General features: G+C 45.1%; 1 protein-coding gene across 1 annotated transcript in view; it reads right to left on the reverse strand.

The window, feature by feature from the left end:
• Window positions 1-554: 554 nt before the first annotated feature.
• EIF1B (eukaryotic translation initiation factor 1B) overlaps window positions 555-15,862 on the reverse strand; it is a 32,363-nt gene continuing 17,055 nt past the window's right edge. Inside the window, exons 3-4 of the mRNA XM_033930405.1 lie at window positions 4,756-4,857; window positions 555-917 (exon numbers count right to left, since the gene is read on the reverse strand). Of these exons, the coding sequence (XP_033786296.1) occupies window positions 873-917; window positions 4,756-4,857 (147 nt within the window). The 3' untranslated portion in view covers window positions 555-872. The remainder of the gene's footprint in view (window positions 918-4,755; window positions 4,858-15,862) is intronic.

Genomic DNA, 15,862 nt, shown 5'->3' on the forward strand with positions numbered 1-15,862 from the left:
TATTGTATTCTTACTGACCATTGTTATGTTCTTTCTTTGTATTTTCTTGGTCTCTCTTGTTGACTCCTCAATAAACATATTTTAAAAAAAAAAGAGCAAACGTGCATAGGATCCCTATATAGAAAGTCATGCTAGAAAGTAATCTTGCTTTTCTGAAGTAGGCTGAGAACATTTTATATTCTTTAATTTGTAAAATCAGTTATTTCATTCTATTTTTAAATATTTTTAGGGCTGCATTTTTTATTAAAATTTCTAATAGATTTGCACAATTAATGGTTATATTTTATTTTCCACATTAAAGCTCCTTGTCACTGTGCAAATCACTTAACTCTGTTATCTGGAGTCATGAGGAGCTGCAGTGGGTAAAAAACAATTTTAATCACAATTAAAAGGTTAATCAAAATGCACCACTACTAAAAAAGGTATGAAACCAACAATCTACAGTTATGGTAAGATGTCAATTTGTACCTGTTTTAGTCGTAATTCCCAAGATTAAGTAATTTCTTGAAAGTTTAGTAGTGATCAGTTTATCTATTAACCACCAATAAAGACAATTTTGTTGAGTAGCAACATAACATGGTTTTATTACAACAAAAACATCTTGGTGAAAAGAAACTGAACAATCAGCACTAAAACATTTCCATTGGAAATGTGCTAAAAATCACAAAAGTCTTCCATTACCATCTTACAGCTGTTTTCTTATGTGTTATTAGCCTACACATCACACCTCTGTGGTCATACAAATACAAATTAAATGTTGAATGCTCAGACAAGTGGAAAGTCCATATACTGCAAAGATTCATTTTTTGTGAAGTACCCAGCAATGACAAGAGAAAAATCCACAAACGATTCTTCAAGTGTTTATACACATTTCAGAAGCCATGAACTTTAAGTTGCTCCTCCTTGACGATGCCAATCTAGCACAGAAAAAAAACATAAAAATTTAAAAAGCATGAACACAGCAACTAATTTAGGAAACTATGTTAAGTTTACTTAACCCACAAAAACCTCACTGAACACAAGCAGCTCTTGCAGTTCACAAAGATAGGTGGAAACTGGAAAAACTGGATCACTTAACAGTGAAAAAAATTCCCAAACATTTTATGCTGCTTACCAGCAAGGACAGACAAAGCCAATATAAGTTCTACAATACAAAATCATACTAGATGTTCCAATCCAAGAAATACTGGAAAGAAGTGTTGAGAATATCAGCTAGACAAATTGTAACTGAAAATTTAATAGCAAGGAACCAGGGAGGACCTATGGGAGGTCTGAAGAGATGCGACAGTGTTGGAGCTCAAGTTATCCCTTTCCAGCAGTCCTTGAGCTTGTTTCTGGGTGGAAGTTCGCATTTCTGAATCTAAGCTATTTATGAGGAAGGTTGGGGGTTTTTTTTTTCCTCTTATGACAGTTTTCAAAGCAGTTTAACTTGAACCTTTTGGTATATGCACTTCTATTTTAATCTGAGACTTTTCTCCCTCATATATTGGGTGCATGCTAGATTTGAAGTGGGGTGCCCCTCAGTGGCCACGACTATAACAGTTTTTGTGGGGTTTTTTATTATTGCAGATTTATCAATTTACATCAATCAAGTAAATGTACAAAAAGGAATAAAACAAACTTATGTATACAACTTATATCACAGATAGTCAATAAACAAATCCCATCAAGCCCACATTTTGGGGGGAGAAAAATCTTAATGAAATAAGGAAATCCAAAAATGGGTATATACCCTTTACTTTAAGAAAGGTTAGCATTTATGAACTCCTAATTTCAGTGAAATATCACAACTTCCAATTCAAGCATCATAACAGAAGAAAAACTCAATGTTCAAGGAAATGTTCCAATTGAAGCGGATCGAAAAACAATCCTTTGAGCTGTTACTAAGCATTTACATGGATATTAAAAAAAAAAAAGTGGCTCCAGATTCCACAACCTTAGACTTAAAGAGCCAAAAAGGCCTTTCATCTGAGCTGTGTTGATCTCGCCACATCTAGAAATATTTGAAATCTAGCGTCGCAGAACACTGCTTGCTTATTCTGAAAATATAATTTCATTATCAATGCCTTATCACTTTCATGAAACTAAAAGTTGACCTGGTTTGTATTGTGTCCTGTGAGTCTTCCAAAAATTCTGTCAAATTTACATCAATAGAAGCCAATTGGTCTAGTCCCTGTTCCACTGTAATTTTTTTTCCTTTTTGGAATATAATAAAGTGATGAAATAGGCATTGATTCTGAATTAGTAATCCCCAATATCTCTCTGAGATACTTCTGAAAAAAGGATCTCAGGGGATGTGTGTTCAAGGAAATTAGACGTAAATTCCGTACCTTGTTGTGTTTTCCATTATTTCTAATTTAACATGAATTGAGTGAGAATCCTTCATAGCAGACATAGAAACTGCCTGTAGGTTAGTAATTTGTTTCTCTACCTTAGTCATGCGCGCATCTAGAATTTTTATATTTGAGTCAAACATTTTCCAGTTTTGACTACTTCTTTGGAAAAACCCCGAGATTGGGTTATGACTATTTCAACATTTTCTCCATCCTGATATTAATTTGCCACAAATCATTTAAGGACACTTCCTGTTTATTCTCAGCAGAGCTTTCTAGTCCTTCAGGTAAATAAGTAATTTGAGGCAATTTCGTATATGATATTGTCTGAGAGACCTGAGGCTCTGAGGCTTCCCCAGAAGCACTGGGACCAACTTCAGGACCCAGATTAACAGGAACTTCTGGAGGGAGAGGAAGAGTTCTTTCTGGAGAGCTAAGTGAAGCTCCTGATATTTGATCCATTTTCTTAGACTGGATAGTGTTTTGTCACTGCAAACATCAAATGTTTGTCAATTGGCGACAAGGGGTTGAAACTTTAATTTTGGCTTTGCGCTTCCCCATAGAAAAAACCTTGAAATTATACTATCAACAAAAACTCAAGGTGTGCACAATCACTGACCTTGCTCCAATCGTCTCCAATAGGTAATTATCACAGTGCTCCACTCTCCTTTGCCAGGAACCTTTCTCCAAAAGCTCTCTCCCAGGTTTTTATGTGAAAATATTTTGTTGTCCTTTACATATTTGTTAATATCATAAATATGCAAAAACAGCAAATAGTGACATTAAAAAAAAAAATTTCTATCAAATTAGATTGATTTATTCCCCTTTTCCTTATGACAAATTGATTTTAGTTTCCATTGGATTTATGTTTTCAAGGTGGATGGCCTTGTTCCCATACCTGCTGTGAGCACCTTTCCCCCCCTCCACTGTTTGGTGGGTTATCCGCAGCTACTTGTAGCTAGCCGCAGGTAACATCCACTGTGTCATTCTTTAATTCCAAGCATTGGGACCGAGTCAACCAACTCTTGGCTACGTTGACTCCTCAGTCTAACAACTTCAGCAGCTCCACTTACTTGAGCCATGGCCCACAAACTTTCCGGGAAGTATTTCATCCGAGTCAAGTTGTCCACATAAGGATGAACCAGAATGCCCTCCTTGCATAAGGCTGCTATCACAACCATCATAATCTTTGACAAAGTATGCCGTGCTAAGGCTTGGCCAAACAGAAGAGCAGCTCTGTTACCCAGCCACCCGTATCAACCCCCCCACCCCCAAAGTGGGAGTTCAGCAGATGACTCATCCAATCTGGCAAAGTTTCCTACCAAAGAAGAAAACCATCAAAATGTTCCCCCAAGGTCGCTAAGAGGCCTACGAACAAAGTCTTGGAATGGGGGCACATTCCCTGTTTTCTGCGGCAGCAAGGGAAATCTGGCCTCCCCACCACTGGCCAGCTAATACGATAGGAAACCCTAATTAAAGGAGGGGTGGGGCAATGGGGGTGACACTCTGCCACATGAATGTAGCACTCCCAAAGTAAAGAAGGGATCCCTGTGGGCCCCTACCTCCAGCCATGGCTACTTTCTATCCTTTCTAATGGAATTCCCAACTGACAACTGTCTTCTCTCTTAAACAAAGGCTTACCACCTCCAATTGCTGGACTGAAAACAAACTGATCTCAGGGGAACTGCACAGCCTACCTGTACTACTACAGTTCAGTTTGTTCCCATTCTCCAACTGTTGGCAGAGGAGCGCAAACCCATCCATCTTTGCCAGTCTGGAGGGATGCAGACACTAGCTACAGAAACAATTCAAAAAAAAAAAACAAAAAACAACTTCTGAAGACAACCTCTCCCCCCCCCCACCAATTTTTCCCCACAGGCTGTCACAGCCTGACAGACCATGTACTGTGGAAATGTTGCTGAAACTGCCTGCCTCAGCTCCTCTCAAGTGCAGCTGCTCTAGGAGAGGCCCTATGCTTCCACTTGGCTACTTCGCTGAACAGCTCAAAGGTTACACCTGCCAGCTACAGATTTAAAATCTACTCCTTTCCACACAGGCACAATAGGTCCTTACCAAAAGGGTCACAAAAAGACCACAACTAGAGAAGAACTCCCCTCACACACACACAAAACTCACAAAATAATTAACTGAGCAAATCAGAAGACACCTTTCATGCGCTGCAGAAAGAGAAACTGAAGAGGCAGCAGACTCCTGGGAGAAGGGTGTTTCAAAAGCTGTGACAAGACATCTTTCTGCAGTATGTTCACAAGAATGGACAGAGTACCCTAAGGTTCAGGACACCATTCCTACTGCAGGGGAAATAGTGTATTCGAGTCAATTGCCTATAGTCAGCAGCAAAAATGTAGCTAGCTAACTAGACAATATAGGTCTGGAAATGTATGAACATCTAAAATTTGCTTACCTCTAAGAGAAACTGACAGATGTTCTTTCTCTGATCACCTTGTAGCTGGATAACTTCTCCGTACTCTGGATGCTCAATCACGGTACCATTACAAGCAAATTTCTGAAAATAAATATATACTTGTTATCTACAGCCACAATATTAAATCAAAAGAATTTAGACACACTGCTTACTATTCTTATTTCTATATGCAGCCAAGCTATAAAACAAGGAATTCAAACTTCAATTTTACATTTACTAATGTAAAATTCGTAAATTTATTGTATTTTTTGCTCCATAAGACACAGCTTAGATTTAGGTGAGGAAAAGAAAAAACACATTCTGAACCAAATTCTCTGCCAGGCTCTGCACCACCCCCCTTCTGGTGGTCTAGTGCAGTGTTTTTCAACCGCTGTTCCGCGGCTTGCCGCAGGGCCGCCATCAGGGCAGTACTACCAGTCCTGCATTCAGGGGCCCGGAGCTGACAGGGGGCCCAAGGCAGGGGCGCCAGTAGCTCGCCAAGGCAAAGTGAGTCGATCACCCAGGACTCACTTTGTCTTGGCGATCTAATCTATCGAGCCGGTAAGTCTTCTTCTCCCCGACGTCAATTCTGCAGTCGGAGAGGAAGTTCGGGCCAGCCAATCGCTGCCTGGCTGGGCGGAACTTCCTCTCCGATTGCAGAATTGACATCAGGGAGAGCATGCATCGGCTTTGGGGCCTGTTATCCATTGGTGGGTCCTGTTCCCCGATGGCAGCGGCAGTGGCAGTGGCTTGGGGAACGGCAGGGAGAAAGAAAGAAAGGGAGCAGGCAGGGAAACAGAAGGAAAGAGAAACAGAAAAAAAGAAAGAAAGGTCAGGGAGAGAGGAAGAAAAAGTTGGGGGAGGGAATGAGGTGTGGAGAGAAAGCATACAGGCTGATAGAAGGGAAGAAAGATTGGATGCACAGTCAGAAGAAGAAAGTGCAACCAGAAATCACCAGACAAGGTAGGAAAAATGATTTTATTTTAAATTTAGCAAAGTGGAGGCAGTATTACCACAGTTTTCAAAGGAATTTGCCCAAATAACTTAATAGTTAACTGGGTAAATTCCCAGAGATGAAAACTTCCCTTCACTTACTATGCACAGTTCTGAATTTATATCTGCTGTCTATATTTTACAATATGGTCACCTTTTACTAAACCGCAATAGTGGTTTAGCGCAGGGAGCCTATGAGCGTCAAGAGCAGCGCTGGGCATTCAGCGCAGCTCCCTGCGCTAAAAACTGCTATTGTGGTTTAATAAAAAGGATGGAGGGTATATTTGTCTATTTTTGTATGCTATAAAAACCAAATACAGAGAGAGACTGAGAGCTGTTGACTAAGAGCTACGTGTGTGTCTTTCTTCGATTCCAGCCAGAATATCAGCTTTGTGTTCAGCCAAACAGGCCCAGGTTTCGCACTGAATAAAGTATTTTATAATTTTTCACTATTCTGTTTACTTAATATTTCATAATAAAGTAATTATAAAATACTTTTTGTGTTTATTTGATTCCTATTCAAGAGAATTACTTTATATATAGTCAATATAGGCACAGAGTTAAATTTTTTAACATTTTCTAATGGTGGTGTGCCTCGTGATTTTTTTCATGAAACAAGTGTGCCTTTGCCCAAAAAAGGTTGAAAAACACTGATCTAGTGGTAAGCCGGGATAGGGCACAGATGTCAAGGCAGATGACTTTTTAAATTATGTAATGTCACCTCAGTAACAACTATAGAAAAATAGACAAATAGTGCAAAATAGACAAATTCTCAAAACCAACACATTTTGATCACTAAATTGAAAATAAAATCATTTTTCCTACCTTTGTTGTCTGATGATTTCTTTCTTTCCTCCCTCAGGCCTAACAATTGTCCCTTCCTACCTCCCTCTTATGTCCCCCTCAAAGCCTTCCAGCCTTTGTCCTCTTCCTTCTCCCACCCTGTCTGGCGATTTTTCTCTCTCTTTCCTTCCTCAGACCCAACAATTGTCCCTTCCTCCTTCACTCCCTCCCTTCTATGTTCCCCTCAATGCCTTCCAGTCTTTGTCCTCTCCCCCTCCCTCAGAGCCAACTGTCCTTTCCTCCCTCCCTATGTTCCCCTCACTGCCTTCCAGCCTTTGTCCTCTCTCCCCTTCCCCAAACCTGCCTGCTGGATTTAATTACCTCCCACTGCTGCCGCTGTGAAGACAAGTTGCCGAAGGGTGAGTGCTCCACGCCGGACGAAGCATCAGCTGCGGAGGACACATGCCTGGCTCAGCAATGGGTCAAACTCGTTAGCGCAGTACGGCAAGCCATGGCATCGCTGCGGCCTAAGAGCGAGGGACGAGCAGGGAGCCGGCACAGAACAAATTGCTGGGAAGGGCCAGACGGGTGCAGCGATTACATGCAGCCAGCCCAGAAACCTTATCCCCCTCCCCCGACGTCAATTCTGACGTCAGAGAGAAGGTCTAGGGCTTGTGGGACTGATTGCACAGCGCCAGCCCTTCCCTTCGTGGAGTTGCGGCAGCAGTGGTGAGTGGCGGATCAGGGAGGAGGAATCGGCCCAGCAGGCCAGCTTCGGTGCAGGAAGTTGGAAGGACAAAGGCTGGAAGGCAGTGAGGGGGCACAAAATCGGGACATAGGAGAGAGTGAGAGCGAGACACCATTTGGATTTTTTTCTTGGTTTTCCTCCTCTAAATTTAGGGTGCGTCTTATGGAGCAAAAAGCAGTTACTTACCGTAACGGGTGTTATCAGGGACAGCAGGCAGCTATTCTCACATATGGGGTGACATCATCCGATGGAGCCTCGATGCGGACGCCTCACAAGCAGACTTGCTTGAAGAAACTAGAGGTATTGAGTCGCCCGCACCGCGCATGCGCGAGTGCCTTCCCGCCCAGTGCACAGGGCGTGTCTCCTCAGTTCAGTTAGCTAGCCGAGAAGCCAACCAGGGGAGGTGGGTGTGTTGTGAGAATAGCTGCCTGCTGTCCCTGGATAACACCCGTTACGGTAAGTAATTGTGCTTTATCCCAGGGCAAACAGGCAGGTATTCTCACATATGGTTGACCTCCAAGCTAACCAGAATGGGATGGTGGGAGAGTTGTCAACTTAGGAGAATAAATTTTGTAAAACTGTTTGGCCAAACTGACCATCCCGTCTGGAGAATGCATCCAGACAATAGTGAGAAGTGAAGATATGAACCGAGGACCAAGTAGCAGCCTTGCAAATCTCCTCAATCGGTGTCGATCTGAGGAAAGCTACAGAAACTGCCATTGCTCCGACTTTATGGGCTGTGTCTTTACTGTGAAGTGGTAATCCAGCCTGGGCATAGCAGAAAGATATACAAGCCGCCATCCAATTAGAGATGGTGCGTTTAGAAATTGGATGTCCCAACTTTTTTGGATCAAAAGAAATAAAAAGTTGAGGAGCAGTTCTGTGTGGTTGGTGCGTTCCAAGTAGAAGGCCAAAGCACGTTTACAGTCTAGAGTATGAAGAGCTGATTCTTCAGGGTGAGAATGAGGCTTTGGAAAAAACACTGGAAGTACGATAGATTGGTTGAGATGAAATTAGGAACCACTTTAGGCAGGAATTTCAGATGAGTACGAAGAACCACCTTGTCATGATGGAACACAGTGAATAGTGGATCAGTAACCAAAGCTTGTAGCTCACTGACTCGTCGAGCAGAAGTGAAGGCAATGAGAAACACCACTTAAGTGAGATACTTCAAATGAGCCTTATCAATTGGTTCAAATAGGAGGCTTCATGAGTTGAGGAAGGACAACATTGAGGTCCCAAACCACAGGCGGTAGTTTGAGAGGAGGTTTGACATTGAAAAGTCCTTTCATGAATCTGGAAACCACGGGATAAGCAGAGAGGGGTTTCCCTTCAATAGGCTGATGAAAAGCTGCAATTGCACTGAGATGGACTCAAAAGGATGTAGATTTGAGTCCAGAGTTGAATAGGTGCAAAATATAGTCCAAAACAGATAAGGAGGAATGTTGAGGCTCCTTATGATGAGGAACACCATGTTGAAAATCTAGTCCATTTTTGGTGCTAGCATTGTCTAGTTGTAAGCTTTCTAAAAGCTTCTAAAACATCTCTTACAGATTGAGAAAACTGAAGAGGGGCTATGCTGAGAGGTACCAGGCTGTCAGGTGTAGAGACTGCAGGTTGGGATGAAGCAGAGATCCTTGACTGTGTAAGCAGAGAAGGAAAAACTGGTAGAAGGTATGGCTCCCTGCTGCTGAGTTGAAGTAGAAGGGAGTACCATGGTTGTCTCGGCCACCGAGGAGCTATTAGAATCATGGTGGCATGATCGTTCTTCAATTTGACTAGAGTCTTGAGAATGAGAGGGAATGGAGGAAATGCATAGAGGAAAAGATTTGTCCATTCCAGAAGAAAAGCATCTGCCTCGAGGCGGTGAAGAGAGTATATCCTGGGAGCAAAACTGAGGCAGTCTGTAGTTTTGGGGAGCTGCAAAGAGGTCTATCTGAGGCGTTCCCCACTGTGAGAAAATGTGATGAAGAGATGAGGAATGGAGAGTCCATTCGTGAGGTTACAGAAGATGACTCAAATTGTCCACCAAGCAATTCTGAGCCCCTTGAATGTAGACAGCTTTGAGGAAGGTATTGTGACGGATTGCCCAGTCCCAAACTTCCAGAGCTTCTTGACAAAGGGAGGCAGACCCCGTCCCTCCCTGTTTGTTGACATAATACATGGCGACTTGGTTGTCCATGCGGACAAGGACTGTGTCGTGAAGGAGATGTTGAAAATCATGGAGAGCTTTGAGGATCGCTCTGAGTTCCAACTGATTGATATGACACTGACGATCCATCCTGGTCCAGAGGCCTTGAGTATGGAGACCATCGAGATGATCGCCTCAAGCGTAGGTCGACGAGTCTGTTTTGAGGACCTTCTGATGAAGGGGCATGTGAAAAAGCAAGCCTCTGGAGAGATTGGAAGAGAGCATCCACCAATGGAGAGACTGCTTCAATGAAGGAGTGACTGTTAATGTGTTGAGAAAGAGGATCGCAGACCTGTGTCCATTGAGATGCCAGGGTCCACTGAGGAATTCTGAGGTGAAGTCTGGCAAAAGGAGTCACGTGTACTGTGGAGGCCATGTGACCCAGAAGCACTATCATGTGTCTCGCTGAGATGGAAGAGCGGGAAGACACTGTATGACAGAGTTGAAGAGCTTCCAGACGTTGTTGAGGAAGGAATGCTCTTAGTTGGACAGTGTCCAGAACAGCTCCAATGAATTGTAGATTCTGAGAGGGTTGAAGCTGAGATTTGGGAAAGTTGATTTCGAATCCCAAACTTTGTAGAAACCAGGTAGTCCGTTGGGTCACTAGAATAACCCCTTGAGAGGTGGAATCTTTGATGAGCCAGTCATCGAGGTAGGGAAATACCTTAAGGCCATGATTCCGTAGAGCTGCCGCTACCACAACCAGGCACTTGGTGAACACACTGGGAGACGAGGCCAGGCCGAAGGGTAGTACTCTGTATTGAAAATGCAGATTCCCCACCTGAAATCTGAGATACTGACGTGAGGCCGGGTGAATGGGGATGCGAGTATAGGCCTCCTTGAGATCCAGAGAGCATAACCAATCGCTCTGCTCAAGAAGGGGAGAGAGAGATGCCAGGGACAACATTCGAAACTTTTGACTAAAAATTTGTTGAGTCCTGAGATCCAAAATGGGTCGCAGATCGCCCGTCTTCTTTGGAACAAGGAAGTAACGGGAGTAAAACCCCCTGTTCTGCTGTTCCAAGGGAACTGGTTCGATGGCATGGAGACGAAGCAGAGCTTGAGCTTCCTGAAGAAGAAGGGCGGTCTGAGATGGACTGGAAGGATACTCTCTTGGAGGAAGCTCTGGAGGAACTTGATTGAAATGAAGAGAGTATCCTTCCTTGATGATGGAAAGAACCCAGAGGTTAGAGTCCATGTCTATGGAGCGAAGCCAGGCTAGACGACACATGGCCACAGAACAAACCGCTGCTCGGGCAGAGAGCTCAAAGGCATCATAAGATGATTGCAAAAGATGGATACGCAACTGAGAAAAAGAAGCAATGACTTCTTGGAACTCAAAATGCATGCTATCATCTAAGTAACCCAAAAACTTCGGGAGAAGACACAAAAGAAATTCAAAATAAGTAATAAAATGAAAGTTATAATTGAGGACCTTCGAAAACTTCATAGCATTTTGGTAAATGCAGCATCCAAACTTATCCATGGTCTTCCCTTCCCTGCCAGGAGGAACTGTGGCATACACTCTGGAAGGATGGGATCTCTTTAAAGAGGATTCCACAAGCAAAAATTGATGTGACAATTGGGAATTGTCAAAACCTTTATGATGCACTGTTTTATATCTGGCATCCAACTTTACTGGAAATGCTGGAATGGAAAAAGGAGTCTCCATGCATTCCATGCATCTAGTAAAAGTCTGATCAAGAAGCTTGTGTAATGGCAGATTGAGAGACTCAGCCGGAGGTTGAGGAAGAGGCATGGTCTCGAGGTATTCTTTAGAGTACTTAGAACCAGTGTCCAATGGAACGCTTAAGTCTACAGCCATTTGTCTCAAAAATGAGGAAAGATAACTGATCTGCAGTGGCACGGCTTCGAGAAGGACTCGAGGACTTCAAGGCAACTGGAGTCGAAGAAGACGAAGCCTCGACAGGAAACCATGGTACGAAGGAACCGGGAGACTTGGATGAGGCACTGGACATCGGGATATCCTCCAGGGCCGGCATCGGAGACTTAGAATGAGGAGTTGGAGGTCTTGTCGAGGCTGGAGAAGACCGAGGCTTTGAGGAATGATGTCTCGAAGCAGGTCTCGAGTGATATCGAGCAGAGGTTGCCTCGGAAGCAGTTGATTGAAAATCTATAGGCGTGGAGGAGCCCTGAAGCAACTTCGAAGACTGGACTCCCTTGGTAGAATGGGAGGCATCCTGTCGATGCACTCGCACAGACTCTATGCGTTTTGTGCTTGGAAGCACGATCAGACACTTGCGAGACTCCGCTCCCTGCATTGAGTGTGGAGGATCAGACCGGGGCACAGACTTCTACATGCCCAGGCTGAAGCAGATTAAGCAGTGTGGGTCCCATGTTAGTGAGGACTTTAATAATCTGCTCCTCCAAAGAGGGCTGGGGTGTAGCCAGCAAGGAGGGTACCGCGTCTGAATCCAGCCCACCTGCCTTGGCTAGAGGTTCTCGCACAGTGGTGTGAGAGTGTTTCAACTTGGAAAGCTTTGAAACTTTAATCACCACTGGCGGAACTGAGTGCTGAGCTATCTGACCTGAGGAAATAGGAGAAGATATGGCAGCCGAGGACATCGAAGCGAGAGCCACTCCAAAATACGAAGGTCTGATGAGGTTCAAGGTAGAAGGAGAGGCGTCGACCGGGGCTGATGCCGAAGACACCTTCGATGCCGAGAGAGTAGAAGACCATCTCAAAGAGGTTATCTTATCCACTAGAACGCAACGAGGCTTAAGTGTTTGGCAAGGCAGGCACGAGGTAGGATGTTTTGGCCCAAGGCACTTGAGGCAGCGTCAGTGAGGGTCCGTAAGGGATATCGTGCGCTTGCACTTGCGACACCGTTTGAAACCGGTAACAGGCTGGGCCATAGACAAAAAGACAGCCGACGCAAAGTCGAAGCCCGCGAGCCGCGGCCGAGCGGCCTGTACTGGACGAGGTCAAATTTTTTTTTTTTAAAGAAAGAAAGACTAACACAGCGATTCGTGAGAAAAAAACACAAACTGCAGTGAGAGAAGGCAAGAACGACGAACTTATCGGAGAGAGCCAAAAAGACAGACTTCTCGGCTCCGTGGAAACCTAAGAACTGAGGAGACGCACCCTGTGCACTGGGTGGGAAGGCATTCGCGCATGCATGGTGTGGGCGACTCGAAACTTCTAGTTTCTTCAAGCAAGTCTGCTTGTGAGGCGTCCGCATCGAAGCTCCGTCGGATAACGTCACCCCATATGTGAGAATACCTGCCTGCTTGTCCTGGGATAAAACATGGTATGTAGATTGAAGCTAAAGAAAATACCTAAGAATTGCACATGAGTATATGGCAAGTTTAGTCTCGTGCTCAAGATTAGCTGGCACATCCTCAAAAGGGAATTTTGGAAAAAACCCTCTTGTATAGCATCTGTTGAAATCAGATAACAGCCAGCTAAAAAGGTTACTTAAGAATGCCAGTTAGTTTTGTTGCCAGATTCCAAGACCATTCAAAATATAGTAACCAATCATTTGTTAAATCCACAACCCTATCATATCAGGCTACAATGATAGATTATCTTGCTAGTCTTTCTTTTACAAGACATGGGATTCCATGTTTAGTCAGGGCTGAGGAGTCAATGGATAACTCTTTCGACTCCTCAGTTTCTGGTACCCATCCGACTCCAGGTACCCAAAAATGTTTCTGACTCCGCAGCCCTGGTGGAGAACAGTCCCCTCTTCAGTCGGTACCAAAGCAATCAAACTCCACTGAAACAAGAGGCACGGGGGAGCTTCCCCAGCACAAATCACATTCTGCTCTGCGACTTATAATAAATGAAACAATGATTAACATGTAACATTTTTAACACTGAACAATACACACACAAGTAGCTAAGAACTAACCTGCTAAGTGCAACTACTGTATTTTTCGCTCCATAAGACACACCTGACCATAAAACACACCCTAGATTCAGAGGAGGAAAAACCAAGAAAAAAATATTCTGAATGCTTCGCGCTGCTCATAGGCTCCCTGCGCTAAAAACCACTATTGCGGTTTAGTAAAAGGGGGCCATAGTGCAAAATATAGACAGCAGATATAAATTCTCAAAATCACTAAATTGAAAATAAAATCATTTTTCCTACCTTTGTTGTCTGGTGATTTCATGAGTCTCTGGTTGCTCTTTATTCTTCTGACTGTGCATCCAATATTTCTTCCCTTCTTGCAGCCTACTATATGCTTCCAGACCTCGTTCACTCCGCCAACTTTCTTCCTCTCTCCCTGCCCCCTCCCCCTTTTCTTTCTGTCTTCTTGTCCCCACTTTCTTTCTGTCTCCCTGCCTGCTCCAAAGTAGAGAGTTGCGCGGGGACAGAAATCCCACCCGTCCCCACCCAAGTCCCGCCCGTCCCCGTGAGGACTCCCACCCGTCCCCGCGAGGAATCCCTCCGTCCCCGCGAGGAATCCCCTCCGTCCCCACCCGTCCCCGCGAGGAATCCCCTACGTCCCTGCGAGGAATCCCCTACGTCCCCGTCCGTCCCTATAAACTACAGAAATAGTTATTTCATTTAATTATGCTACTGAATTAAAGGCTCTGGTAGAAATCCACTTAAAAATAAGCAAAAGGACTTTATTAATTTGGAAATATTAATTGGGAAGAATACATACTTTGTAAACGGGTTTCTACCAGAGCCTCTAATGTTTATAAATTTTTATCAACACAATATACTACTTTATCCTTAAGCAAAAAAAAGAATTTTTTTCCTACCTTTATTGCCTGGTTTCTGCTTTCTTCATGTTCTCATTCAATTCCTTCCATCCACTGCCTCTCTTCTCTCTGTGTCTTCCATTTGCTCTGTTACTGTGCCTCTCCCTTTCTCCCCCCTCCCAAATTGGTCTGGCACCCATCTTTTTCCCTCCGCTCCCCCCATAGTCTGGCACCTCTGTCTTCTTCCCTGCCAGCGTCTTCTTCCCATTCCCTCTTCCCCATTTCCTTTCTGTGTCCTTCTCCCCCACCATCTTCCCCATGTCCTGTCAGGCAGCATCCTTCTCCCCCCTCTGCCTTCTTCCCCATGTCCTTTCAGCGGCCTTCTCCACCCCTGTTTTCCCCATGTCCTTTCAGTGGCATTCTCCACCCCTTTGTCTTCCCCAGTGCTTTCAGGGTCCTTCCCCGCCCTCCTCCCGTTTACCCCATGTCCTTTCAGCATTCTTTTCCACCCCTTTGTCTTCCCCAGTGCTTTCAGCGGCCTTCTCCCCCCTTAAGCGTCTTTTCTTCTCCACTCCACCTTTCCTCCCTCCCTGCCTCCACCTTTGTGGCGCTTTTGCACCCGACCAACAGAACAGGCCCAGTCGGACAAATCTCCCTGTCCTGTAGCCGCGAATTTAAATTACCTTCTTACAGCAGCTGGAGTAGTGAAGCTGCTGTAAGAGGTAATTTAGATTTGCGGCTACAGGGCAGGGAGATTTGTCGGCCGGGCCTGTTGTCGGTCGATCGGGGGACCTGACCGGCTGTGCACATTCTCCAGGGCGGACCGCCCCCTCCCCCCTCTTTCGTACGCCATTGCCTTCTCCCTACCTGCCCTGCCGCACACAGCCGACCGGAAGTCTTCCTGATGTCAGCGCTGATGTTGGAGGAAGGGATGGCTTTGCTTAAGCCCTCCCTCCGACGTCAGTGCTGACATCGGGAAGATTTCCGTTCGGCTGTGTGCTGCGACAGGGCAGGTAAGGAGAAGGAGACTACCCTCGCGGCTCGAGTGCACTGTGATCCAACCCTGCAGGAACCCCGCGACCCTCGGAGGCGTCCCCACGGGATCCCCGCTACCCTAGGGGGCATCCCCACGGGATCCCCGTGACCCAAAGGGGGAACCCGCGGGTCCCGCGGGATTCCCGTCATCCCCGTTCCCGTGCAGCTCTCTACTCCAAAGCCATTGCCGCCACCATCAGGGAACAGGCCTTCAAACCACCACCTCCCCTCCACCCCCTAGGAGCCACAAACACTACCTGTCGCAAACTGCTGCACGGATCAGGAGTTTTCTGTATGTATTACACAAGGACTGTGGCCATTAGATCCATATCTGGTCTTCCCCAGCATTGCACGATAAGAGCAAACACTCCGCTGGATCCAGTCTGCCTACTGAGAAAAATTGTCATGGATGTTCTCAAACCTGCCACACGGGCAGCCGAGGGGACCTGCAAGTGCACTTCTGCACCTCCAGAAATAGGGGAGTGCTTCTGGTGCCATCTTGTCTGTTCACATAAACGACCAGTGGCATTGCTGAAAACATTCTGAAGCCTTCTCTGTCAGGAAGGATTGCCAATGCCTTCAGAGCCAAGTAAATGGCTCTCAGTTCCAGAAGATTAATGGACCACTTGCTCTCCAATGGGGTTCATTTGCACGGAAGGGGGGGTGATTACAGCAGTGAGCC

Source organism: Geotrypetes seraphini, chromosome 2, assembly GCF_902459505.1.
Source record: "Geotrypetes seraphini chromosome 2, aGeoSer1.1, whole genome shotgun sequence".
NCBI lineage: Eukaryota > Metazoa > Chordata > Amphibia > Gymnophiona > Dermophiidae > Geotrypetes > Geotrypetes seraphini.